We start from the raw sequence: 27,490 nt of genomic DNA, 5'->3' as shown, positions 1-27,490 counted from the left end.
TATATACAACTGTTTTTTCAATTCATTGTTTTGAAGTTCTGTATTTGTATCAAAATTTCCAGCTTATTCACCCCTTCTCATTGTTACATCTTCAATGATCAGATGATTGGGGGCTCAGATTTGGCACATAAGCTCATCCCAATACTTGTCTAGCACAAATGTTTCTATTAAATCACAACAAACCAAGCTCCCAGTAAACAGTTCCTCTGACACTATCAGTGGAACTAAACTGCTTTTCTGCCATCAAAAGATGTACAAACTAGAAAATGAAAACAAAAAACAAGAGCAGAACATAAACAACAGCAACAAAAAGACACAAGCACAGCTGGTTAGTAAGACTGTATAGGGACTGCTAAGTCACAGCCTGAACCACTGAATGAGCACCTGAAGGAAAGGCCCAGTCAGCCCTAGAAGCACATGTGAAAGCGACTCACCTGTGTGACCATAAGTGGTGGAGCCAGGCTCAGTCCCTCTTAGACCTCATTAAGGGCTGACTGCCACTGAGGAAGGAAAGGACCTCTTGTTGGAGATCCCTCATTTTGGAGCTCTTTCCCTAAAAGCCTAGATCCTTGGATACAGGTGAGCATTCATCTCCCTTCCTTTTGTAACATCTCCTTGTTTGCTCTGGTCCCTTTGCCTTTACACAAGACCAACAATAAACAACTCTGCCCAACCCAAAGGAGTTTATTTTCATTTCTTTAGGTAGTAGATTTTGACACTGCATTGTATTTCAAAATGTCTTGTTCCTAGTTAGCTTCGTTTTAGTGACAATTACAATTTTTTGAAAATTGATTATACGCAATTGAAGGAAATTGGAAGCTAGGGATCAACAAACGGAACGTAACAGAAATGGTAAATGGGTTTCATTAAAAAAGAGGTACTACATACCAACTTGCAAATGTTAAGAGTAATAGACATCTAATGTCTTTTAAAATTCTGTTCCATATAAGTGTAGTTGATGACACCAAATTAATTAGACCTGAAAGTAACTTAGATTAATACTCTGAATCATATTTTTAACAACCAGCTGCTGTGAAGAGAAATGTATCGTCATATGCAGAGTATTACATTGTCATGCTTGACAAGATCAGGAACAGATGAATTTACAAATAGTGACACTATTTGCAGTTAGCATTCTGTTGGTTCTTGAGGTCTACTTTGTCTCATCTCCTCAAAGCACATTTATTACCAGAGGTTGCTTCAGAAACAGACTGCCTTTGGTTTCATCAGCATAATATCAAAACTTAAATGTGAAAACTTTTGAAAACTGGAGAAATGCTGCAAAGTACTGAGGACTATCTGTTTTGTCCCACACTCTACTACCCACCACCTGCTACTCAGTATGTTTTTCTTTAAAATGAAGCCTTCAAAAAGACAAAAACAAACAAACAAACAAAAAACAGAAAAATGAGCAAACTGAGGTTTGGCAGCTTTTCTCCATTATTTTCATGAGCATTGGCACAGGTTGCCCAGACAGGCTGTGAAGTCTTCTCCTCAGAAATTTTCAAGAGCTGCATGGATGTGGGCCTGGGCATCCTGCTGGATGGAACAGGGGCTAAACTGTCATTACAGAGGACCTTTCAACCACTCAGTTGATACTCAGAGTAAGGAAGTACCATTGCAATTTATTTTCTCAGAATGCCCTGCAGGCTAAACTGTGCAAACTGTTCACATGTCAGTGGTCTTCTTAAATGCTGAGTTGTAGTTCTTAAGAATGCAGACCCCTTTAGAACCTATCTCAATACAAACAGATTGGGAAATTTCTGAAGGACTAACACTATTAGGTCAATATTCTAAAAACTATGAAATTATGGATTGGAATTCTATTTAGCAGTAATAAGTCAACAAATCTCCCACTTCCTACTGTGTTTTGATATCAAGTAATAAGAACAGAAGTTAATAAACCTCCAGCAAGGTTAATTAACAAGGTAATATCAGTGGAATATGAAATTATCATCAGGCAATTGTTACCCACTGCAAAATGGAGAACAAGAAGAGACATCCACCAAAAACTGAAGGACAAAGACCAGGTTGTCTTCAAAATGAGACTCTACCCAGACAAGACCAGTACAAAAACAAAGCTACAATACAGTACTCTAATGCATCTAAACCAGTAATTCTAATGCATCAATTTTCATAATGAACTGCATCTTTATGAAGCTATCCATCTTAATTGTACAGTTCTGAATATTAAGATTCTCTCCCCCATAAATTTAAATATAATTGATAACTTTTTATGGAATAAAAATCTGGAAGCAAGTACACAAAGGCATTTTCCCTGACACCCTGAGGCATGTAATCAAAGCCTCTCGAACAGCCACACAACAGGTCTACAGAGAGGAAGGCTTCACCTGAAATTAATGAGAAATTCAGTACAAGCACCCAAAACACACTGCTTATGGTCAAATTCATCAGCACTGGCGTCCAACTCAATTTGTACAGGACACACTACTCTACAGGTGCTGTTTATAATGCCAAAGACATTCAGGAAAAAAAATATAAACGTATCTGAAGCCTCAGATTTTCCATTTGCAGATCCATCTCTTCACAGAGCCAGTGTCATACACCAAACCTGTTGCATAGGCACTGTATGTTTTCAACACTCAGGAAGGTAATTAAAGTTAGCGATACTTCATACTTCTCTGAATCAATCCTTTAATGAGGCAGGACTAGGGAGCATCTCTGGCTTCATTTACTGAGTGTAATGCATGGCAAAGATGACGATGAGAAAACTGTTCCCAACAATGAAATTCATTTTTTTTACTTTCAGTTAAATACAAATGAAAGTTTCACTGAAAAAAAGTAGTATTTCAGGATGCCATGCTCATACAGTTAAACAAGTGTCAGGAAATACATGAATTCATATGGAAGCTCTCATAAATTAGTCCCACATTAGGAGTCAGTTTTTAATTACAGTATCTCATGCCATGGCTTCAACACACTCTGGAGACCTCCCACATACTCAGAGTTGCCCTGACCTTCCTGGTATTTTTGATTCCTGATACTTCTATTGAGAAGCTTTCTTTACTTTCCATACTGTTGTTAGGAGTTCTTGCTATCAGAAGCCTGAATTCAATTAAAAGACCAAAGTCTGTTGTAGGGTAGAGCAATATATAAACACCAGGCTATCAGTATTACTCATAAGAGAAGCATTCCCAATGCTTGTTAGTTTAAAAAGATAGTTTACACCTGAACTAAAGATCTCCTTCAAGGATCTAAGAAGGAAACTCGGTTAGCCAACTTGAGAGGTCCACCTCATGTTGCCTTCATTTAACTTTCTGGATGCTTCCCACCATCTGGAAGGTGGAAGAACAAAAGATACCTTCTATTGTGGACGGGCTCTAGTTAAAAATAAGTAAATAATAGCTGAAAACAAAGAGAAAACCTGCAATATCAGAGTTATTGTTCATGACCAGTGCCCCAGGAACACGAAGAACCTGTACCTAATAAATATTTTTCTATGTTATCTGAAGAGAATTATCTTTAATAAAACCAATTTAGCCTGTATGAATAATACATGTCAGCTTCAGGCAGACCAAAAGAATGGCCACTCATTGAAAAATTACTTCTAGGAGAGAAAAAAAGAAAAAGCACACTCTTAGTCGAGATCTGCTTCTTGATGCTTTCAGTCAGAAGAATATCCAGTCACTCAAATTTAAGAACAGGAAAAAAAAAAAGAAACCATTTATTCTTGTCAAATCTGATCTGCTAAGAAGAAGCACAAGGCGTAGTGTTCTGTTTCTGCTGCCGGAACTACTCTTCACAGATTCAAAATGGTGCAGGCCCTACTGACCACATCAGTGAGTCCCACATACACAGTATGAGGGCTTCTGTGGAGCTATACTCAAATGGGCCTCAAGCTGGGTACTGCTACACTGCACCAGGAACTGGCCAAGAAAGTGAATGAAGACAGAAAGAATCAAAGAAAAGTACAAACAACAAGGTTTAGCCACCACCATGGCAAGAATTTCAACACTTGAAACCCAATGGGCACAAAGATGGTTGGCAGCTACTCCTCCAGCAGATGCCTTGGAAACTACACCACAAACTGAGCTGTTGTTAGGGAGGTTGAGGAATCTCACACAGTCAAAAACACTTGCTACTTCTGTGTTCCTTATGCAATGAGGCTGACGTTTTTTAAAGTGTCAGATAATAGTTCTACTGGATGTGTTTGAAGGTTAAATGCCCTTCAAATAAATTACTGCACCTCTGCCTATTGTGAATTACTGTAGCACTCACTACAGCTTACTAGACAGACTATGGATTGACAGTCTTTGCTATCTTTTAAAGCATTTTCCAAACATTTTGGTAAAACAAAAGGTTCAAGATTTAGTGGAAGTTCTACAAAACAAACTCATATTCTCCATCTACTGGTCAGCAACAGATTCTAATTCAATCCTGAATTGTAATTATTTATCATAGAAGTACTTGTAGCAGGGCATTAAACCTTTTCCAAGCAGGTTTTAAAGGAACAACATATATACTTTTGGACAGTCTGTCACTCATAATATATCTGTTCTGAAAACAAAATCTGGATGCTTCAGGTTCACAGACATCAGTGAAGAACAACATGTCAAGCCCAGAGAACACTGTATTTGAAAGCTGTTAGCTGAGGGTGGAGGCTGTCAAACACCAACAATAAGGAAGCCCTGAAAGTGTTAAGATTTTATCAATACTTTGGAGAAAACAATGCTGGAACCCAGTTGAGAGTGAACTCGTGCCAGTAACTAACTTTAAACCTTAGTAACAATATGGAAAACATAACAACATACTGAACAGATGAACAGGTAATGTGAACTTAATACATTTAAATGCACATGCATATCACTTCTGTTTGTTTCACATATCACTGTTCTGTTTCTGTTTTTTTCTGTTTCTGTTTTTTTGTTCACAACAGGTTGCCCAGAGAGGCTGTGGAGTCTCCCTCTCTGGAGACGTTCAAGACCCACCTGGACGCCTATCTGTGCAACCTGGGCTAGGGAGCTGCTTTGGCAGGGGGTTGGTCTCAATGATCTCTAGAGGTCCCTTCCAACCCCTACAGTTCTGTGATTCAAAAAGAATATCACAATTAGTATACAGTAAAGGGCACGTTCAATGCAGTAACAACTTAGAATCATAGAATCATTATGGTTGGATCAACCCTTTCCTTAAACATCCCCAGATGATGCCATCACTTCCCTAGGTAACTTGCTCCAATTTACTACTCATTCAAAGAAGTGTTTCCTAATACTCAACCTGAACGTCCCCCAATAGAACTTAATGCCATTTCCTCTTGTCATATTGCTATTACCTGACAGAAGAGGCTGACCCCCACCTCACCAGCCTCCTTTTAGGCAGCTGTAGAGAGCAATAAGGTCGCCTCTGAGCCTCCTCTTCTCCAGACTGAAGAATCTCACATCCCTCAGCCATTCACCATCAGACTTGTGCTCCAGACCCCCCACAGCTTCATGGGCCTTCTCTGGACACACTCCAAGGTCTCAATGTCTTGCTTATAGTGAGTGGCACAAAACTGAACATAGCACTCAAGGTGCGGCCTCGCACAAGGGGACAGTCACCTCCCTGCTCCTGCTGGTCATGCTGCTAATAAAAGTCAGGTGGCCAAGAAAGCCAGTGGCATCCTGGGCACACTGCTGGCTCACATTCAGTGGCTGCTGACTAGCACCCCCAGATCATCTTCCTACATACAGCTTTCCAGTCACTCTGCCCCAGCTGACCATGACCACCAATAGATGGCAGAAAGCAGCTTGGCAATCACCCCTGCCAGCTCCCTTAGTTGAACCCCATCTGACCCCACAGACTTGTGATTGTTGAGGTGAAGCAGCAGATGTCTGTTTCCACCTCAATCATGCAGTGGTTATTCTGCTCCCCATCTCAGACTTCCAGGTAAAGAGGCTGAGTACCCCAAAGATAATTGGTCTGACTACTAAAAACAGATGTAAATAAGGCATTGAGAACCTCAGCATTGCCTTCATCCTCAGTAGCCATATTCCCTGCCTTACCCCTCCAGGCTAGAAGTCCTTCTCTTACTGTTAATATATTTGTAAAAACATTTTTTGTCCTTTACCACTGTGGCCAGGTTGAGCTCATGCTGGGCTTTAACCTTCCAATTTTCTCACTTCATTGGCTAGCAACTTCCCTGTACACTCCCTGAGTTGTCTGTCCTTTCTTCTACAGAAGGTAAACTCTTTCTCTCCATATGTCTTAGCAAAAGTTGCCTCTCCAGCCAGACCAATCTTATTCCTTGCTGGCTCATCTGATGTTACACGTGGACAGCCTGCTCCTTTAAGACTTCCTCATTCAGAAAGCATTCAGCCTCTTCCTAGACTCCTTTGCTGTTCAGGACTGACTCCCATGTGACCTTCCCTAGCAGTGTCCAGAACATTCAAGACTGCCTTCCAGAAGTCCAAGGCAGCAGATTCACTGACCAAAACAACCCGAGTTGTGAAAAATGTGATAAAGATTTTATGCGGATCAGAGACATACATACACAGAAACATCCCAAAAGATTTTAGACTTTCTTACAACATAATGGAAACTATATGATGCAAGACTAGCTTCAGTTAGCATTTTCCTTTTTTTTTCCCCTCCAAGAGGACAGCATGTTGATGCAGTAAATGCTAAAACTGGAAAAAAAAAAACACCTCAATACAGAATCACAGAATTGCAGGGGTTGGAAGGGACCTCCAGAGATCATATAGTCCAACCCTCTGACAAATCAGCTCCCTAGCCCAGGTTGTACAGGCAGGCATCCAGGCAGGTCTGGAACGTCTCCAGAGAAGGAGACTCCACCACCTCTCTGGGCAACCATAGACTTTTGAGTGAGAGATGATATTAGAAGTCATCATGATAGCAAGATATGGAACTAAAGAAGGTAGAAAAACAGAAAAAAAAACCCACTACCAGTTGAAGTCAGTTGCTGCAGCAACACTAACATCCCTCCAACCCCTCCAAACCACCCTGCCGCCCCCCCAAAAAAACAAAAAACACAAAGAACCTTGACACTGTCTTATGATTATAATCCCAATTTTTTGTTTCAATTTCTAGCTAGCACCTGTATTAAGTGTGCCAAAGCTAGACACAGGATGTTCCAGAGGAATACATTTGTATGCACCACTAACCTCACTTGCCTTGTTTTTCCCTTCTGCAGTCTTAACGCAGCAAACTTGCTTGTCATTCTTTTCCCATTATCTCAAAGAAACTGCACTGGCTTGACAATTTCTCCCTTTCTGCCAGAAGCCTCTATTCCAACATTTTTTAAGACGAGTATTCCTAATTTGGAGGGTGATAACCCACACATAAAATACTCATATTCATACTATTTTATTAAAATAAAAATCGAGCTGGTAGCTTATTGACATATATTTCTTTAATACATAAAGAAAAACCTGAAGTTCAAAAGCATCATGCCCACTGTTTTAACACAAGAACAGACTTACAAGAACAGCATTAGCCAAGGCAGAAACAATAGTCATCTTGTGATTTGCTGAAAAGGCTCCACGCAGGATTAAAACTGACTAATCGTCCACGGGTGCACAGTTCCACAGAGCTCATACCTTAAAAATCTAGCTTTACTAATGCTACAAACATTAAGCAGAAGAACAAACCTCTGTTAAACCAGATACACAAGCTTATTTCAAGAAACGCTGGTATTCTAAGTAAAATCCATGAAGCTAAGAAACACTGCCAGGAAGGCTGAGGCTTCAGTCCAGGTCACCATACCCAGCTAATCCTTGCTAAGTAGAGGTCGCTGCCTTGCACAGTCTTTGTACACCCACAATTGTGGTGCTTTCCTCAGGTCAAGCATGCACTCAGCTATGTTTGCAAATCTATTAGAAAAGGATCAGTGCTATTTCCCAGGGTGCTTAAACTGGTTCTGTTTCTTCTCAGAATGACAGGAGTTGGAAAGAACCTCTGGAAATCATCTAGTACAACTCCCTGCTCAAGCAGGTTCCCTATAGCAGGTTACGCAGGAAAGCATCCAAGGTATAATCTGAAATATATCCAGAAAAGAATACTCCACAACTTCCCTGGGCAGCCTAGCCTGTTCCAGTGCTCTGTCACCCTCACAGTAAAGAATTTATTTCCTCACATTCAGATGAATGTTCCTACGTTACTGTTTGCGCCCATTGCCCCTTTTCTATCACTGGGCACCACTGAAAAGCGCCTGACCCCATCCACTTGACTCTTATTAATTAGATATTTAAAAGCATTGATAGGATCCCCTCTCAGCCCTCTCTCCTCCAGGCTGAATAGTTCCAAGTCTCTTAGCCTTTCCTCATACAGGAGATGAGGCCATGAGCCACTCAACTCCTTCTAGGAGATCTTTCTCTTTTTTGAACTGGAGAACCCAGAACTGGACACAGTATTCTAAATGTAGCCTCACCAGGGCAGAGTAGAGGGGGAGGAGCACCTCTCTCGACCTGCTGGCCACATTCTTTTTAATGCATGCTGGGATACCACTGGCAGCTCATGATCAATTTGTTGGCTACCAGGACACTCAGATCCTCTGCAGAGCTCTTTCCAGCAGGTCAGCCCCTAACCTGTACTGATGCATGCAGTTATTTTTCCCCATGTGCAGGACCCTACACTTGGCTTTGCTGAACCTTGTTAGGCTCCAGTCTGCCCAACTCTCCAGCCTGCCCACGTCTCTGTGAATGGCAGCACAGTCTTCATGTATGTCAGCCACTCCTTCCAGATCTGTACCACCAGCAAACTTGCTGAGGGTGCATTCTATTGCTCATCCAGGATATTGATGAATATGTTAAACAAGACCATATGAAGTACCAACTCCTGCTAGCTAGAGGACTCCAACTGACAGCACCACTGAGCTCTATTCATCTAACTCACGTTTACAAAGGTTATCCATGAAGATGCTGTAGGAGACAGTGCCAAAAGCCTTGTTGAAGTCAAGATAGCATCCACTTCTCTCCCTTCATTTACTCTGCCAGTCATGACATCTTGGAAGGCTACCAGGTTGGTCAAGCATGATTTCTCCATGGTGAATCCACGCTGACTACTTCTGATAACGTTCCTCTCTTCCACTAGCTTGCAGACAACGTCCAGAATAAGTTGCTCCATCACCTTCCTAGGGTTGGAGGTGAGACTGAGTGGCCTGTAGTTTCTGGGTCCCCCTTCTGGTCTTTCTGAAGACTGTAGAGACATCAGCTTTCCTCTAGTCCTCAGCCACCTTTCCCATTCTCTCTGACTTTTCATAGACAACAGACAGCAGCTTGGTAATCACTTCTGCCAACTCCCTCAGCACTCATAGGTGCACCACACCAGGGCCAATTGTATGTACTGAGTTTGCGCAGATGATTTCTATCTAGACCTTCTTTGACCAATGGGAAGTCTTCTTTTCTCCAGATTCTATTATCTCCACAGTCTGGGATTCCTGAGTCTTAGTAGTAAAGACTGAAATAAAAAAGGCATTCAGTAACTTCACCTTCTCAGCATTCTGTTGCCAGGGCACCCACCTCATTCAGCAACAGGTCCACATTATCCCTCCCCTTCTTTTTACTGTTGATATACTTACAGAAGCCCATCTTGCTGTCCTTGCTCTTCCTTTTCAGATTTAGTTCCAAGTGGGCCTTTGCCTTCCTTGTTGCATCTCTGCTTGCCTGGTCTGCATTCCTGTATTTCTTCCAAGTGGCCAGACCCTTTTCCCACATTTTGTTAACTTCCTTCTTCCATTTCAGTCTCTCCATGAGCTCCTTGCTCACTCATGAAGGTCTTCTGCCACCTTTTCAATCTACCACAATCTTGCCCAGTTTCAAATTCCTGTATGAATGGTCAGTAACTACATGGGAAACCTCCAAGGAGCAGCACAGTTCAGAGCCAGACTGGGTTTCACAGAATGACTGATGTTCTGTCAGTTTCAGCCTAAAGACACTCAAAAATAAACCAGTTCCTCCACCCTACATGCTCCCCAAGCAGAGTAAAGTTAAAGCCATGCTGGACTGGTGCAAGAAACACGAAAGCCAAGAGGATAACCAACTTCACAACAAAATGCAGCACTCCCTTTATGTTGTATAGCAGGAAAGGTACACCTAGTTCTTGGACAGGCTCAGCCGTCTTTCTGCTCCTTCAGTCATGTCAAAAAACACAAGAAAGAAAGCTGCAAAACCACAAGCAAGTAGGAGAGGGAAACACATCAACAGTGCATGCAGGGTAACCAGAAATAGAGAAGAATGAGACGCATACAGCACACAACTTCTCTGAAGATTTTTTGAGTATCTGAAGATATGAGGTCAAAGCAGCACTGTTGAACTAACAGACAGAAACTGAAATAAAAGGAATTACACTGACATCTCTGTAGTGTGCAAGTTGCCTTTATCCTGTGAAATACTGTACTGCAGTAACCACAAAACTCTCCTATCACAGTCTTGTATAGGAAAAGCTGTTGTAAAAAAAAATCTGGTTTAAAAAAGAAAGAAATCAGTTGTTGCAGGGAATTGGGAAAACAAATGTCACACAACTCTGATTAAGCTTACTGCCCCAAAACAATGCATCCTTTTGAAATTCTCTCTGATCAACACCTCTGTCACCTATGGTCCCTCAAGCACTGTTAAACCCAGTACAGGGGATTTTACAAAATCTTAAGTAACACTGAAAGATTTAGCTCTGCACCAGGCTGTAACATAATTGCTAGCTTAACATACTGATAACAATTTATCACCATATTACTTCAATTTTACCTCATGACAAGTCTACCAAATTAAAATACAGTCATTCCTAATACACTGTAGTGATCTGTCCCTTTAGCTAAAGGAGTGGTCTACAGCAGTCAGATTTATCTACGCTAAAGCAATTGAGAAATTTGCACACAATGCTTGCAACTATAAGCACTTTAAAAAACGTCAGCTGTGTTTTAGTGTTTATATTATTACAAACCAAGTTCTCTTTTACTAAATTCAGAAGTCGGTTGTTTAAAACTGTGACACACTGCAGCCTTCATTGGAACAAGATAATACAAATAACAAAATGAGAATTATACATTATATTTTTGTTTTCTGAGTATTTTTGAAAGTTGAAGGACAGATTCCTAAGATGCAAAGTCCTTCTTGCCTGCAGGCCAATAACGTCCACCTTCAAATACTCCAAGGGACAATTAATACAGTTTTTATATACACAATAGAGAATGCTACCCTATGAATTAAAGGGAAAGATAAATAACTCTTGACTTTCAGAGAACAAATAAAAGGAATTTTGCACTTATTTTAACCAGAGGCCTTTGAGAAATTGCTCACTGGAAAGCAGGCAGTATCTTCAATACCTGTGCTGACAAGACTGCATGATTGATTTTTTTTTTATTATTTTTTTTTTGTTAGATATATGAGGAAATACTATAGAAGCAAGTGGCTGGCTCTCAGTTGCAAGGTCCAATTTTCTACACATGTTCATGAGAAGACCGTATCTACACTGGAGCACACTGAGAGGCACAACAGATCTGCCTGACTATAGAAACAACACTGTACTGATCTGCAAGGACAAATACACTGCTTTCAGCCTTGAGACTGCATGTCTACTTAGTAGGGCCTGGTGCTACTTACTGACATCAGTGCCTACAGCAGGTACTCTCCCAAACAAAAGCCACAGACAAAAGCGTGCAACCACATCTTGCACTCATCACAGCCACAAACTGACCTGTAAAGAAAACTAAAAGCTTTGGAAGCTAATGCAAGAAAGGCCTTGCTCTGGCAAGTAGTCTCAACATGCCATCACTGGTAGAGACAGGTGGGAGACAAGCAGGTTCTCCTACCTCTTCATTATTAAGAACTATTTTCTCAAATTCTTTACAAGTATTTGTTCTCTTCAGTGTTGAGGGTTAAAGAAACAACACCAGACCAGTTGGCACAAACTACAGGAAGATATGTTTGACTGAACAGAGCTGTGATTTCCTTCTGGAACAGCATTTTGGACTAGGAAATTGGTTGCTCTCCTCTTCCTGTCAGGATGGAAAATTGGCCATGGCAATGCTTCAAGAGCATTCAAGTGGATGCCTTTGCACTACCAGAGCAGTAAGAGGATTTCAGCTATACTGTACTGAGCTGTAAGCCATTTATATAAGCAGATAAACTTCTTCAAACATTCATTTGCTGGTGACAAAAAGGACTTTAGCTATCCAAAGTTTCTTGCACATTCTTCCTCTTCATGCGAGCAATAAAGCTGTTGCACTATTAACTCCCTAACAGCTAAGAACTCTTCCATCTATCTATAGGGGACAACAGCTACACAGAACATTGAAACACTGCCTCAGTGTCAGATGTCAATGTGATTATTCTGCATTGTTATGTTTGGTAAGTAAATAACAAGCACTATTTTGTCTAGAATGGGTACAGGTACACTTCAGATATACAAACACTACATTTGTCCATAGTCGGAATATAGGAAGCCTCCAACTGCAAACAACAGAGAATGACAATGTCATCCTTGCACATCAGTGAGAAAGCAGGAAGAAAAAGGAGGAGCGCACTCTTTGGTCTACAAAAATAAGACCCCCAAAAACTTCACTATCTTCCAAACACAAAAATAAATATATAATTTTTACAAGCAATATTTAATCATAAAATAAATCTATATAATGACATGCAAAATTCCATTAAAAAATTTTTAATAGAGAGACCCTAAACTTAAGTCACCAGTTGTGATTTTCACTACAAAAACGTACTGCAAATTGTATAGATATTTTTATTATGGATCACAACATTACCAATCACAGTTAAAAATCAGTGTCCAGAAACATGAAAAGCAGAAGCCACATTTTACATATTTGCTTACCAAACTCTCAGGATGAGTTCAGAAATAGGAAGAAGAATCCCAAGCATTTATAGTACAATCTGCAATGTCAGATGGATCTGTTTTCTTCATTCATTTGTTACTCGCACAAGGACAAACATCAGGCAAAATCCTTCCGAGCTTACTTCACTTGAACAACTTCACCACAGAAGCTAATGAGAGACTATGCATCAACACTAATGAAAACAAGCTAAAATAGGGGGGAAACTGAGCACTGCCCACCATGTACTTTCAGTTTGTTGTTTTTAACATTCAACTGACAACTGAAAATAGATGGGCAAGTGACATTCCAGTATAATTCCAGATTTCTCCGACTATTAAGATGTAGGTCTCTAATAAAGACTTTGACATGGTTGGTTTCATTACAGCTACCAGACACAACACTGTATTTGATTTGTACTTAACTCATGAAAAATGAAAACAAGAAGTCAACTGTATCTAAAAGCTGAAATAAAAGGTTCAGTATGCCTAAAAAGTGAAAATTCTGGCATTAGGGATGTGTTTATGGAGTGATAGTTTCAAAAACATAAGCTTCAACTGAAACAAGTCTCCACTATTTTATTTGTTTTAAGCTTCAGACTCTCTCCCGATCACATTTGTTTGATGAAATGTCAGTATATAACTTGTTATTCCTCAGAAGCCCTAAAGACACAACACTGTTAAAATGAAACACAGATGGCTTTATTACTTCTTGTGCAATATCTTCAAAAAAAAAAATCTAATTACAATCACGCAACCCTACTAGTGCTGAAAAAGCTGTGCAAGCAATAGTTCCCATCTCACTGAGGCTGCAGGGACTTTAAGAGAGCAGTAAGGCATGAAATTAGAAGACCTCCACTCCACTTTTGCAGCAATGGTCAAGTTCATAGAGTTAGTATTAAGGGGGACAGGGAACACATTTGATATGAGAACACCAAGAAACAGTAACTTCACATAAGCATTTTTATATTTAAGTCTTTTAAGGCAGGAGTACAAAAAAGTGACACCTTTAGCCAAATATGATCATAGCTGCTGCACCTTGCTAATTCTCACTCACAGGCTATTAAGCTACCTTCCTCTTTTCCCCAGACTAGGATATTCAGAAATCTGGGATTGTATTCTGCCCTCCACATAAGAGCTTTGCAACATCACCTTGTATTATCTACATAGACTCAAAGACTCTCATCTGTGAGGTAAATGCACATTTTCTCCTCCCACTATGTGCCCCATGAGCTAAGGAAGTGGCAGGATACCAGAGGTACAGTGACAGAAGCCTCATGCATCAGATTGCTTCCCAGCCTAAAAAGAAAATTCCTGCAGCCCCTGTTCAGTATGCCAGTGGCATCTGGGTTCCAGTTCTCAGGAAACATCAATATTTCTGATTTTCATGATGGCTGCTCACCACACAAGTATCTTCACAGAATGGCACAGTGCTGGGCTCCCCTTTCAGGGAGTTTCTGGGGTAAATCCACTAGATTTCACAAAAAACCGAGAGTAAATGGGTAACCTGCCATATTGTTCTTTTCATGAAATCAATCAGCTTTTTATTAACCTACCACCAGTGCTAAGCATGAGCTTCTTTTAAAAATAATTACACTGCCTTTCCTGAGATCAGTAATGGAAATAGTAACAACATAATCAAATGTTCTGTAACAAACAACAATGTGGTCTATTACGGCCATAGAAATATTTACTGTCTCACACTCCAGAACTGCAACAGCGTGTCTTACCAATTAAAGCAAACCTTAAATATGTTTTCAAGGAAAGATACTAGGTAAAATCAAACCTAAATGTGTCAATAAATAGCAGCTTACACACCAGGTAGGAAAATGAACACCTGACATACTTTAAAGCTCTGCAAAGAAATGAAACACTTGAAAATGAAAGGAGCTGAAAAAGAAGTCAGTAACAGCATGTATATTCATGTATGTATCAGGAGGTATTCAGCACTTGAAATGAACGAAAAAACCTCCTCCAAAGTCTTTAGAGAAATAAGAACCCTAAAATCAAAATCTTACAAAATATTAGTGACACGTACCACAATAACTTGATTTTGAAAGCTACCTACATGACTTTAAGCAGGGAAAGATGATAGGCAAATCATCCCAGTGTGATTCCGTGTTTCAGGCTTATTTTTAACTCAGCTTTCTAATTTAGATTATTCTCTCTGCAACAGACAGTACCTTAAATTAAAGAAACAGTGTAAAATGAACCAATGTCTATTATGCAGCCAAAGGGTTTATTGTTGCACAGAAAAAGGCTGTCCTCCATTGTTACCAGTTACCTCTCAAGTCAGTACAGCTCAGCAGAAGCACACTGCAAATAATGCAGGCCCTTCTTAAACAGCGTTCAAGATTACAATATAGTTTTTGATCTATTCTACTGGCCAACTATTAAGGAATATAAAGGAATCAAAAGTGTTATTTATCAGCCCTATATTAATTTCCACGTTTTCAGTGAAGACCAGAACTTTCACCAGCAATAAAGAACCAGAATTAATCTATCCCTTGCATAAAATTACTTAAATTGAAATACGGAGGCCTGGAAAGCTTATTATACATTCAAACTTCCTTCTGCATTCTCAAATCCAAAAACATAAGTCATAATCATAAACGGGTTTAAAATAAGGTATTTGATGCTTTTTACTCAGAAAATGGCAACATTCTAATATAACTTGTGCTAACCCACAACATATTTTCTAGTGACAGATTATTTGCAAGGGATCTGTTTTCTCAAGACTGGCAGCATACTATATGATACAGTGCTCACAATTTCTGCCACACAGTTGTCTAGCTCACAAAAGTTCATCTCCATTAGCATCTTTATAACAAGCTATTTCAGACTGGTTCACTACACATTTGCCATCTACTGCATCTGTAAGGAGATATGCCCAGATTCCCAAAATGCAAAGACTTAAACACCTATGTATCTTGGTAGCCATAGTGCCCCATTATTTGTTTTTTGCTATTCAGAAAGACAGAGCACATCCCGACTTGAAATCCTTTGCGCTGTCTACTGTTATCTATGAAAGCATTTGCTTGTGAGTGAACAGAAACCCCAAAGAGGTGTTTTACCCATGCAAAGCCAACTGAGCTAGATTCACAAATCATACTAGGGGCAACCAAATCATGAAAACATAAGGAATAATAAAATAAAAAAAAAGTCAGCTTCTGATTTCACTGGATAACAGTGGTTTCTGTGATACTTTTTCCTCCTCCTCCTCACCTCTGTTGTCCTAACCTCCCTTGTCTCAGATAACCCCAATCACCATTACAAAGTGCTGTAAAATGCTGAGGCAAACAAATCAAAGGAGATTTCCACCACACTGAGCAAGTTAAATGGAAACACATCAAAGATATACCTGCCATGCTCTGTAAAACCTCTGAAGTTACTCTTCTGCAGCAACCAGCAAATACTGGGATTACAAGATTTTTTTCTTCACACTTCATCAAAAGAAGCATCACAGTTGCTTCTAAAACACCGGACTGTTCACACATGCCACAACGACGCACTGCTGATTTACTAAGATTAGCATTAATTACTGCAGTGAGGAGGAACCGATGCTCCAACACCAATCCATGCAATACCAAGATAATGTATTTAAGATCATCACTGATATCATTCCGTTGAGCACAAGTCACGTTACCCCCCTGCAACATTGCCTCCTCTGCCAATTGATTCAGAATCATTGCTGAGGAATTCCCTGCTCAATAGTCCCCAGGAAGACAGCATAACAGCTGAGCCCCAGTAGCTCCAGTTGCCATTCCCAGCAGAAGTCACTGCTGCCTCTGAGGCGCACCTCACTTGCCACAGTTATAGCACACCTGGCAGTGGACAGAACTTTCAAGCCACTTACATGGCCATAAAGTGCCAATGACATCAGCTTAACCAGGGACAGGTGGGTCAAAACACAGCCCTCCTGAGAAGTAAACTTCTCCTGAGAAGTGAATTGCTCCTTACAGATCATGATACAGTAGCTGTCCTTTCTTTTATGAAACTGAGTTCTATGTGGATTAAAGGAGCTTCTGAATCTTTTTACATTACCCACAGGCAGAAAGGCTTTGCCCTAGAGTGTCTGAACCATTCCCCCAGTTGATTAAAGACAAATGAAATTTGAGAGAAGTGCTGGCCAGGTGAATGCTTCTGTAGCACAGTCCATGAGGCTAAGGACTAGAATAATTATTTTGTTTGATTTGAAAGAAAAAGGATTCTCTCCTGTGCTACTAATATGCCTTTCCTGTCCTCATTTTTATTCAGAATGCAACAAGATAAAAATAACAGCCTGCAACTAAATTAAGAGCTTGGCAAATGTGAATTTAAAGACTGTGCCTTTTTAGACCCACTACAGACATTAAGAGGATGTTTTCCATCAATCCAACAGACAACTAACTTACTCTAAGACAGGAAAATCTTGGTTACAGCTGGCTGACAGGTCTGCCACACAAAAGATGGCCTTTTACACTGTTCTAAACACAAATGTTAAATCAACCTAGGTGTCCAGTATCTGAAATTGGACCACTTGAAAGACTCCAAGCTAAACATTCAGATCTCAAGTTTTATCACTCCAAAATGAAAAGTCAGGCCCATGTCCATATAACACAAGGATAGACATGTTTAACTTACTATAAATCCCTTACTCCCAAGGTTGCCCCCCTCCAATTCTTACCAGCTCTGGCACACTGAATTCAGTGTTGTGCTGATTCAATAGAGTTGCATAGAACAGCAGAAGTGACATTTTAAATGTCAAAAGCAATGAATGTCCAGGTGATGGAAGGAAAAGCAATGGTCAGGATACTGTACCCGACGAAACACAGGCAGTCCACCAGTCCTGGAGTAACATACAAACTGCTCAAGAGATTATTTTTGAACTTAAATCTGCTCAGGATTTCACACAGACTCATCACCTATAATTGAAGAAGGCAGCTCACTGGCCAGCTAGATTTATGGCAGCATCAAGTATGGCTCGCGAGAGTCTGAATGAGTAAAATATGACAAGGTCACATCAGTTTAGATTAATGGAAAAGTTTAGCAAGTACCATAGAAAAAAAAAAAAAAAAGAAAGTACATTGACACTCGTCTGCTTTCAGGAAAACTTGACATGAGGGATGCTCCAAAAATAATGCCTCTTGTTTTTTTAACGTTGGCTCACCATGTCAGAGGAGGATGTTGGTTGTATGGCAGTAGAGACTGAATCTTCCCACCAACATGCCATTGCATGTTGTTGCCATGTAACAGATGGCAGCAGAGGGGCAGTCTGACAGAAATGTGTCTGACATGACAATGCAGATGAAGCAAAGGTTTGGAATTTAATTCCTCCATGCAGTAAAAACAGCACCTATTAACATTTGTCAACACTTGCTGAATGTTTATGGAGACCAACCAGGGGATGTGAGCACACTGAGACAGCAAGTGGTTCGTTTCAGCAATGTCAACAATGACTTAGAAGACAAGCTATGTTCCAGACAGCCAAGGAGATTTTTACAAGCATGGCAGGCAGGTTTTGCTCACTGCTAGTGAAAATGCATAGCTAACAGTGGTGACTGTGCTGAAAAACAGTATCTAGCTCAGAATTTGCCCTATCAAACAGTGTTATACTGTGCTCTTCATACCAGTTGTAGTTTCCATTGAAGTAAATAGGAGGCATTACTTTTGAAGCAACCTACACACAAGTCATAACTAACAGGAGAATCAAAGAATCAAAGCAATAAAGTAAGAGAAGCATAAGAAAATACAGTGACCAACAAGAATTCACTCCAATCAAAAATAAAGGAAAAGGCTGCTACACAGCCTTATCTGGGGTAAAGCTCAAAGACTTGCTCTAACTTCAGACACAGAGTCAAATATAAACAGGCTTCAAGTTGTGGGCACCAGTAACTTAACAAGTTACCCCACCTTCAAATATAATGAGAAGTATTACTCTGTAATAACTGCCCATATGCGTACTACTACTCTAAAGTAAATGTGAAGCTCCTTACCTCACCCCTCAAGGGTAAATTACAGTTACCCCACAGTCATGGTAAGGTAGAATCGTATACTCAGGTACGACACATTATGACAGTGACTTGTGGTATATTATTTGTTGTACCGTTGTCTGTTGAGGCGGCAGCTGATGTTTGCTTGTTTAAAATATTACAAATGCAAAAGACATACACATTAGTTTATATTACTAAAATTATTTTCATGAAGGTAACAAAAGCCAACCCATTTTATTCTGTATGTACAACCAACAAATGTACCTACAGTCAGAAAGCATGTTCAAAGACATTTCTGAAACAATATTTTGAAAGTGTTAACGAAGTGTTTTGACATCTTTGTAGTTCTCCCACACATGTAAATCCCGTTTTCATTTAGCTCAAAATATTGAGCAGTTTCACTTAGGAAGAAAAATGCTGAGCTTTCTCCAACATACCCCTTACTCTGGACAACTGTTTTTTGTTTTTTTTTTTCCTAAAGTCATCTGGCAGTCCTTTGAACTCACAAAATGAACATGCTCACAAACACTAAAAATTGAACTTACCTTTAGACAAATGCTGCAGCGTTTCTGGAAAGAAAGCAGATCACAATTTCTACCAGTTAATTTTGGAATGTAGTAGAATGCTGAAGAATCTGCATAAGTTTTATTAAACCTTAACTTCCAAAGCAGCTATCTTTCTGTGAATTTCTCATAACCTGGGTTACTAGACTCAGGATACATTTTTAAGAACTGGTATCCTATTTAAGCTGAAGCTTGCTCTTCTGGCACAGCTTTTAGTAATTAGCTGCATGTAGCAGAAGTTTCAAAAAGCTTGAAGGATAAAGAGTTAGTCGAATAAAAACTCATTAGTTTGTTAAAATTCACTTTCACTGCTGCTGATCCAGTACCTTGAGGCAGATCCTGTGACACCATTCCTAAGGTTCAGCACAGTGAACAGTGACACATATCACTCATTTTTGCTTCTTCCAATACAGTGTTACCTTCTTCTACACTCTGCTCATTTGTTTGCTATGCACATTTTGACAAGTTTCAGTTCCTTCCAGAAAGGAAGACTTTGGCTTCCGTAGATATTAAGGTTTCATAAACGCATACTTCTAAATTTTCATGATATGTGTTTCTGAAACAAACTCAATTTCCAGGGGGAAAAATAAGTTACAACTTTCTTTAAATGAAAGGTCATTTCCAAATTGATAAACTTTAGAACATCAGGCGTTATGTCTGATTTTAGTGAAAACCAAAGGCAAGTGTTTAAGATAAGAAGCCATACAGCTTCAGAGAAATCCACAAATGGATTGATGTGCCCAAGGACAAGTCTATGACATGTTACTAAATGAGACTAGAAAACTACTGGTTTTGGTTCACACACTTGCATTTTGGTTTAGTAGAGAGATAAAAAGATGATAGACACACGGCAGAAGATCTCAAGACTCATCATGCTGTTTGCCCAAATTCCTCAGAGGTTACCTGGATCAACAGCTCTGAATTCAGGGGGCAATGGGAGACCAATCTTGAGAGGTCCATAATACTCATTCTCATTTCCAAATCAGGTTCCAGAAATGGATGGCATTCAGATAGACTGAAACAGACCATCCTTAAAACCTTTAACACAAAGACTGAGAATTCCTCAACCACCTCTTTCCTCAGGGAATTCTCTGTATCAACTCTCAAGCATTTGTACACCTCCCCCATGAACTAGCACTCAGGTTGGATATTAAAAACTCCCACCTTCTCCAAAAGAGTGGTCAGGTACTGAAAGAGGCTGCTCAGGGAGGTGGTGGAGTCACAGCAGGAGGTGTTCAAGGAACTTGTGGACCTGGTACTGAGGGACATGGTTAAGTACGTAATACTGGTGGTAGGTGGACTGTTGGACTAGATGATTTTAGATGTCATTCCCAAAATTAATTCTACAAGTAACTCTAATAAAGAGATCTCCAATGAATTAATATTAACATATACAACAGGACTAGTATCTACTACTGGACTAGTATCTACTACTTTCTTCAGGAAAAACAACAAAAAAAAAAGCTGAAACACTTCCCATGCAGAGCACACAAAATATTTAGTGTTTTCAGTAACTATTTTCACACTGATTCCTGTACAGACAGGAATCCATACTCAAGAGCGCATCACTGCAGGGCTACTCAGGTGAGATATTTCTCCTACAAGTCACGTTTAACAGCACAGCCTCCCCATACAGAAGATATCTGAGATTAAATATTGATTTTACATTATAGCTATTCATTATCACTAAATGTGCACACTCCTTTTAGTGAAACTATGGCCGTTAATTTAACTCATCATAACCTATGATGAAGACCAAATTACCAGAAAAAGCTTGCTATAAATTTTACATCTCAGCAACCTCACAGTGCCTTCTTTATTAAATGCATGCCCACAGACCACTCCAGTTCAACACAGACAATACAAATTTCTCTAAGACTCACTAGACTTTTTTCCTTTTCGCACTTCTTTATAAACATAGGCTTCTCAAAGAGAAGCCACCACTGCAGCAGGACCGTGAAGAGTCAGTGAGAGTGTTTGGGGCAAACCTCAGAAAGAACAGATACAGACTCCTGTACAACAAATACAAACACTGCAGCACTGGGCGTGAATAGCTGTGTTGCATCACATAACTTCAGGCACAGCACTTATTTGACAGCAAACAGCATACTCAGATCAACGTTTCTGGAAATTAGTGACAAGCAACAGTTTCTAAATGCATTTTAAAGTGCACCTTTACTGATTTTGCAGTAAAAGTAAGCATTAGCTATTTGGCTTTTATACCAAATTCATCCAGGTCACTAGCTGAGTAACTTAACCTGAACCAAGAATACTGTTGAAGGACTTCTTTTAAAATATAAAGCATCACTGTTTAGAGAAGGCTACAAATAACAGTACAATGTAACCAGTAACAGATGAAACTGACAACCCGACTCTGACAGTCTACATCAGCTAAGAAATAGGTTTCTTTTCACCTTGAAACATTAAACAGTAAAATTGGCGATAATCTAGAAACAAGAATAAGACAGCTTTACTGAAGAATCCTTAAAGTAGTGCTACCCCATTAAATACCTTAAAAGCAAAAGCAGTCACAAGAAATAACATTAAGTTGCAGCTACAATTCTGATTAACGATTCACTGTACGCAATAATTTAGACAGATGAGTACTAAGCTTATGACATCTCAGCACAGTATTGCATTGGAGAAGTATACAGCTGTGTTAACTCAGGAATAGCAAACATCCTTCCTCAGATGAGTAAGTTACTCCAAGCTCTTTTTTTTCTTAAACCACAGAGAAGACAATGCACATGTTAGGACAGCTCATAAATAAGTGCTAACCACTTTTCTTCACACCATGAGCAGCCTTGCTCTCAGAGTCAATGAGCAGAAACAGATATTAAGTGGTATATTACACCCTCTCCAGAGCCTTCCAAGGGTTAATGAGCAAGCACAGGAACCAGAACTCTGCCTACCTGCTACAAGATATCAAAGCAATGGACAGAAGCCCTCCTCGGGCTCTCCCCAGGTTGTTCAGGAAGAAAGGGCAGGCAGATTGACCTTAGGAAAGTGCTTTGAACAAGGTATTGATCACAAGTTCACCCGCTAGAACTCTGGAGCCCATAGAGAAAACCAATCTCCCTCACCAGGAAAACTGCTTCAGAATGGCTTTGTTTGGACTGGAGGAGAAGAGGGAAGGAGGACAGCTTTATTTTGTCTCAAATACCTGAATAAAACATCTGCCACAGGAAGGAGGAAGATGAACTGATAAGCAGAATCAACAGATAGCTACCCAAATGTCTGCTTGGTATTTTGCCAGTTTGACATGACTCATTCAGACAACATTTCTATTAACAGAGAATGCAAGGAGTTTAATATTTTATCCATTACAAGACCCATGACACATACAGTGCATATACCTAAGCCTACTGTAGTCTCACAAGAAACAGAATTCCGACTGGTTTCTCAGTATGGTCAGATAAGAGAATTTGTTTCTTATGAAGCCTCTTCACAAGGCTAATTGTGCTCCAACGAGCTGCAGCGTGAAAGGAACAGAAGGAAGAAAGGTAAAAAACAACTCAATTTAAAATGCTTCATCTTGTTCTACCCCAGGCTCTATTCTAATTCTTCATGAAACTTCTGGAAATGAGAAAATAGCAACAATCAGAGTGTAGGAGGCCCTCTGGTGAGCACATACATTAGTATTTTCAACAAAAAAGCAGACCAACCAATGCTGGAAATTTGATCATGAATCAGTGAAGTTCATCTTTACCACAACTGAAAATACACCTGCATAAATGAAGACAGCAAAGCTAAACTTCACCAACTAGCTAAGAAGTACACAATCAGGCAAGCCACGCAGACGTGCTCGGCCTGTGGGTGACAGACAACTTGCAACACTTCCCTAATGCTGTTCCAGTTACCCCACGGAAGTAAATTAAGTGAACAACACCTTGTGATGACATCCATGTGGTACCAGAAGGTCAGTAATTTTTCCTCATAAATACATTTTAATAAGCAGTGATTAAATAAGACAAAACCATGCTCTCCACCACTACAGAAGCATTTTTCAAGCCAGTCCAATGCAATTTTCCAAGGCTTACCACAAGACTACCACCATCACTCATGACTTATTCAGCATTCAGTACAGAGATAGGAACGTTTGCTGGCCAGTAGTTATAGGAGGACAACTTTTGTGGCTTAGGCCACAGCCTTCTAAAAGCGAAGAAGGCAATGTCTTTTACACATTTGTTTGTGTGAAGAGGCCTATCTCACAAATAAACACTGCCTTATAAACTCCTGTAAGCTCTCCTCTACTGTTTCTATTACAGTAGACTGACTCAGATACAGATATGACTCAGAAATTACAAAGAACAATACATTAGGAGTTCAAACTTCAAAACAGTACAGTCTTCCCCTTAACTGACACAATGCAGGAACACAAACTCCGAAATTAAAGACTAAAAAACAGACTGCCCACAAGAAGACATACCAGTAGTGTATCCAGCAAGTTTACTCTAAAAGGAGACTCCAGTAACTAATATCACAGTGGCCATCAGACAGCCTGCACAGCTTGTATAATAGAGGTAAAGTACATAAGTCTGTACCATCACAGTCCAATGCTGAGAGTACTTGCCAAGCAACTCAAACTATTCATATTCCTATTTATGCCAGACCTTCCTGGTTGGCATGTGTCAACTGGTTCACAGAAAACCAAGACTGCTGTAATTTTAGCCTCAATGACTCTGAATGATTATACCAACACTGGAGTAAATAAAAATGTAACACTACCGCCAAAGAACAGAACCAACACAATCAAAACAGAAAGATTAGGGGTGAACAGGCAACGAAGAACAGTAAATATTATTAATCTGATATCAGATAGAGCCATAGCAAAAAAAGGAAACAGCACTGATAGGAAACAGCAAGGCATGACAAATCAACCACACTAATCACTAGCTACTTATATGCAGTTATCTTATTGTTATCTTACTGTTTTTACCCAACCCATTTTTCACAAAACATACAAGAGCCTGTCTGATAACACCAACACAAAGCGGGGAGAAAGATATAAATTGGAGAACTGCTGCTAAAATTCCTCGCTGCAGAGAGATTCAACAGAGCTTTGCAGCAAAAAAATATGCAGATGATCAATATGGATTCTTAGATGTGTTACATCTCACTTGAGTATTTACATAGCACCCATATAAACAACGACAAAACTATATTACTGAGAATAACGTGCACATAAGTGTTACTCTTAAGTATATAAAAAAGATAATAATTCAAGAAGGGCCTTTGATTCCCCCAAAACACAGCCTTACACTGGTGGTAGCATTACAACCCTTCTCAAAAGATGCACGAAGTCAAATTTTGCCAGCAGCTGAAATGTAATCTGTGGTTTAAGAAGGTCACACATTCAATTTGAAACTATCCAGACAAAAATATAGAACTTTCTCCACACATTCGTTGTGTCATTTTGTTTACAGAATTATGTAAAGCTAATTTAACATGCAAACAACTGCAACGCTGTATAAAACATTGGTATATTTAGCTCTGAAACAGTTCCCACTTCACTACCTTAAGAACTTCCAACAGGACCTAAGACAAACTTCAGTTCTTGTAATACTTTAACAAAGTCTTCATCTCAGGCTAGCAGAGCACAACCTTTCTGATCAGTTTTCTGTGAGCACCTTGCATTATCTTCCCCTTGCTGTACAGAATAGGCAAGATGCCCGGAACTTGCTAGCTGTGGTGTGCTTATCTGGTAAAATAAATCCAGCCACATAAATGGACCAGAGAAAGCCCCTTTATTCACACTCCTTTGGGTCCCTTTATAACCTGTCTTGGCTTTGTTTTGAAGGGTTACCAAAAACAACCTATGTCAAAAAAGATTAAAAAAAAAAACGCTTCTGTGTACCATCCTCATCTAGTCTTTTTTTTCTCCCCTGCAGCAAGCTCTCAAGTACGACCCATGCAAGAACTTGCACTGCATGCCAAAAACGAATGAGGCCTGTGCTGCAAGTCTTCCTTGTTCCTGATGTTCCAAATAGTTTCAGAAAATAGTAACAGAAAATCTGTGACAAAGAAAGGACTCCACTCAGCTCCCCACTGCACATAAATATAAAACTAGGTGCATTTCTGCTCTGCTGACTTCAGCTTGGTGCCAAATGATAAAGAAATGTATCTGTGAGAGTAGTAGTGTAAGGGAATGTGCATATGCCAACTACAGATAGGGACTTCAGACTACCCTGGGTGGGAAAAAAAAGCGTTCGAATGAAGTATTAAAAACAAAAACAAAAACAAAAGAATTCAAGGAAATATTACTGAAGCTACAAGAAAAGTAATGCATCTATTAATTCATGCCTCTGCCAGTAGTCTTCCTTGTCACATATAGAAGCTTCTGGGCTGAAAAAGCTACCTTGCAACAAGTCTCATTTGCTTTATCCTAGGCTGTTTCTGCTTGCAATCCTTTCCCCCCCCCCCAGTAATCTAAACACAAAGCTTCTCAATACAATGGATAGTGTGCCACTGTTCATTCTGAGAAAAGAGATGGGTAGAGATTCTTTATCTTCAGATATCTGCATGCAGACAATGTATCTGAATGAAGATACAGAACTTAACTACAGAAAACAATTTTCTTAACATTAACAGAAGTTGATGGTGATGTTCAGGTTAACCACTACTTAGACATATAGAAATAGAGATTAAAACACTATTCCAGTGGATTAGGCCTGGACAAACTAAACACACCAACAAATTACTGTGCAATAACTGGATCCACATGGAAGAACTGAGATGTTTTCTAACTCTGTGAAGGAGTAATTATTAAACACAGAATAACACAAAATCGCAGAGAAATGGCCATCTCTACTCCTCCTTTCTTTTGAAACAGGAGTTGCATGTATTCATGAGGAAGAAGGGGTGGAGTGTGTTGTCTTGGTCTGTGTGAGCTTTGTCTGGGGAGTCTCTGGTCCCCCAGTGGTCAGGCATCCTTGAGGACAAAGTTGCACCATTCCCACTCTGGACAAAGAGTATGAGTTTTACGAGGCAACCAACTTGGTTGAAATTTGATAGCACATGGACTGCTCCGAGTTATTGCTCACTGATTGGTTCAACAACTTCCCAGGTAAATACTGCTGTAGTAGCTTAACATTGCTATTTCTGGCAGTCAAACAGTCATTAGATAAAGCACAATTAAGTTCTTTTGTTTCAACAGAAGTTACATCCTTAACAACTACATAGCAACACACTAGGGGTCAAACAGCAGACATCTGATATCAGCCCAATTATTCAAGGCGTATCTTCACAACAAGCCAAAGCATCACTGTTCTTCAGCTTCCCCCAAACCAGCTTGTAATGATCAAAAAATACCAATATTTTCCATAGTTTCTCTAATCTTACCTCAACCTTTCTTCTTCCTTCTTACGAAGGCTGAAATCTCGCTGAACCACCTGAAGTACATGCTCTGCTTCTTCATCAGTCAAGCCAGAAAGATCCAGTTTTCTGCCCATTGTATACTCTGTCCTGGATATGAACAACTATGAGGAACACCTGAAATCAGAAACAGTAAAAATAAAAAAAAAGTAAAATAAATTGAGAGAACTGGTATTTTTCCCTATGAGCTGAAATCACATCTCTTCAACAAAGAGAAAATTGCTGCCATAAATACTGTTTTAAGAACAAATGCAGAATATTAAACATTGAGGGAAGACTGCAATGTTGTCCTCCATAAGTAATGCATTAAAATGACTAAAATGAAGTTACAACTAGAAATTTAAGATTTTATGCTAGCAGACTGCAAAATGCAACTTCTGAGATTATGCACGAACCAAGAACATTTATTTATTTTTATAATGACCACAAATGTAGTAGCAACTAGTAAGTAAGCATCAGGAATTATTTTAAGATGTAGATGCTCACTTTTTTTTTTTTAAACATTTCAAGTGCATTTCCCAGAGCAATAGGAAGATTTAGAAGTCAGTACCACCACAACATCACTACTTCCCCTTCCTGAGATAGGCAATGGAGGGCATTGAGAGCATACATTTGAAGGGGGAAATTTACTCCTAAATCCTGGGCTACACAGGAAGCCCCTCTACCTCCTGTGGACTGGCAAAGAACGCATCTCATGTCTATTTACTTTTAGAGTCACCAGATACTGTATGTAAATAAAACCATGAAAACCAAAACATAGGGAACTTACTGTCTGCATTCCAATATCCTATTAACCTCTAAGGAACT

At 39.7% G+C, this 27,490-nt stretch overlaps 1 protein-coding gene across 2 annotated transcripts in view; it reads right to left on the bottom strand.

Moving 5' to 3' along the window:
* The window catches only part of MYRIP (myosin VIIA and Rab interacting protein), a 188,382-nt gene extending 161,622 nt beyond the window's left edge, over positions 1 to 26,760 (bottom strand). For both annotated transcript variants that reach the window (XM_065753347.1, XM_065753348.1), the window contains exon 1: positions 26,651 to 26,760. In XM_065753347.1, coding sequence (XP_065609419.1) covers positions 26,651 to 26,760 — 110 coding nt within the window. The remainder of the gene's footprint in view (positions 1 to 26,650) is intronic.
* Between the last annotated feature and the right edge of the window lie 730 nt (positions 26,761 to 27,490).

This window comes from Cyrtonyx montezumae, unplaced genomic scaffold (assembly GCF_038088225.1).
Source record: "Cyrtonyx montezumae isolate F1298 unplaced genomic scaffold, pur_monq_1.0 scaffold_8, whole genome shotgun sequence".
Classification (NCBI taxonomy): Eukaryota; Metazoa; Chordata; class Aves; order Galliformes; family Odontophoridae; genus Cyrtonyx; species Cyrtonyx montezumae.
The sequence above is the reverse complement of the archived record's forward strand: the minus strand, read 5'-3'. Positions and strand labels throughout refer to the sequence as shown.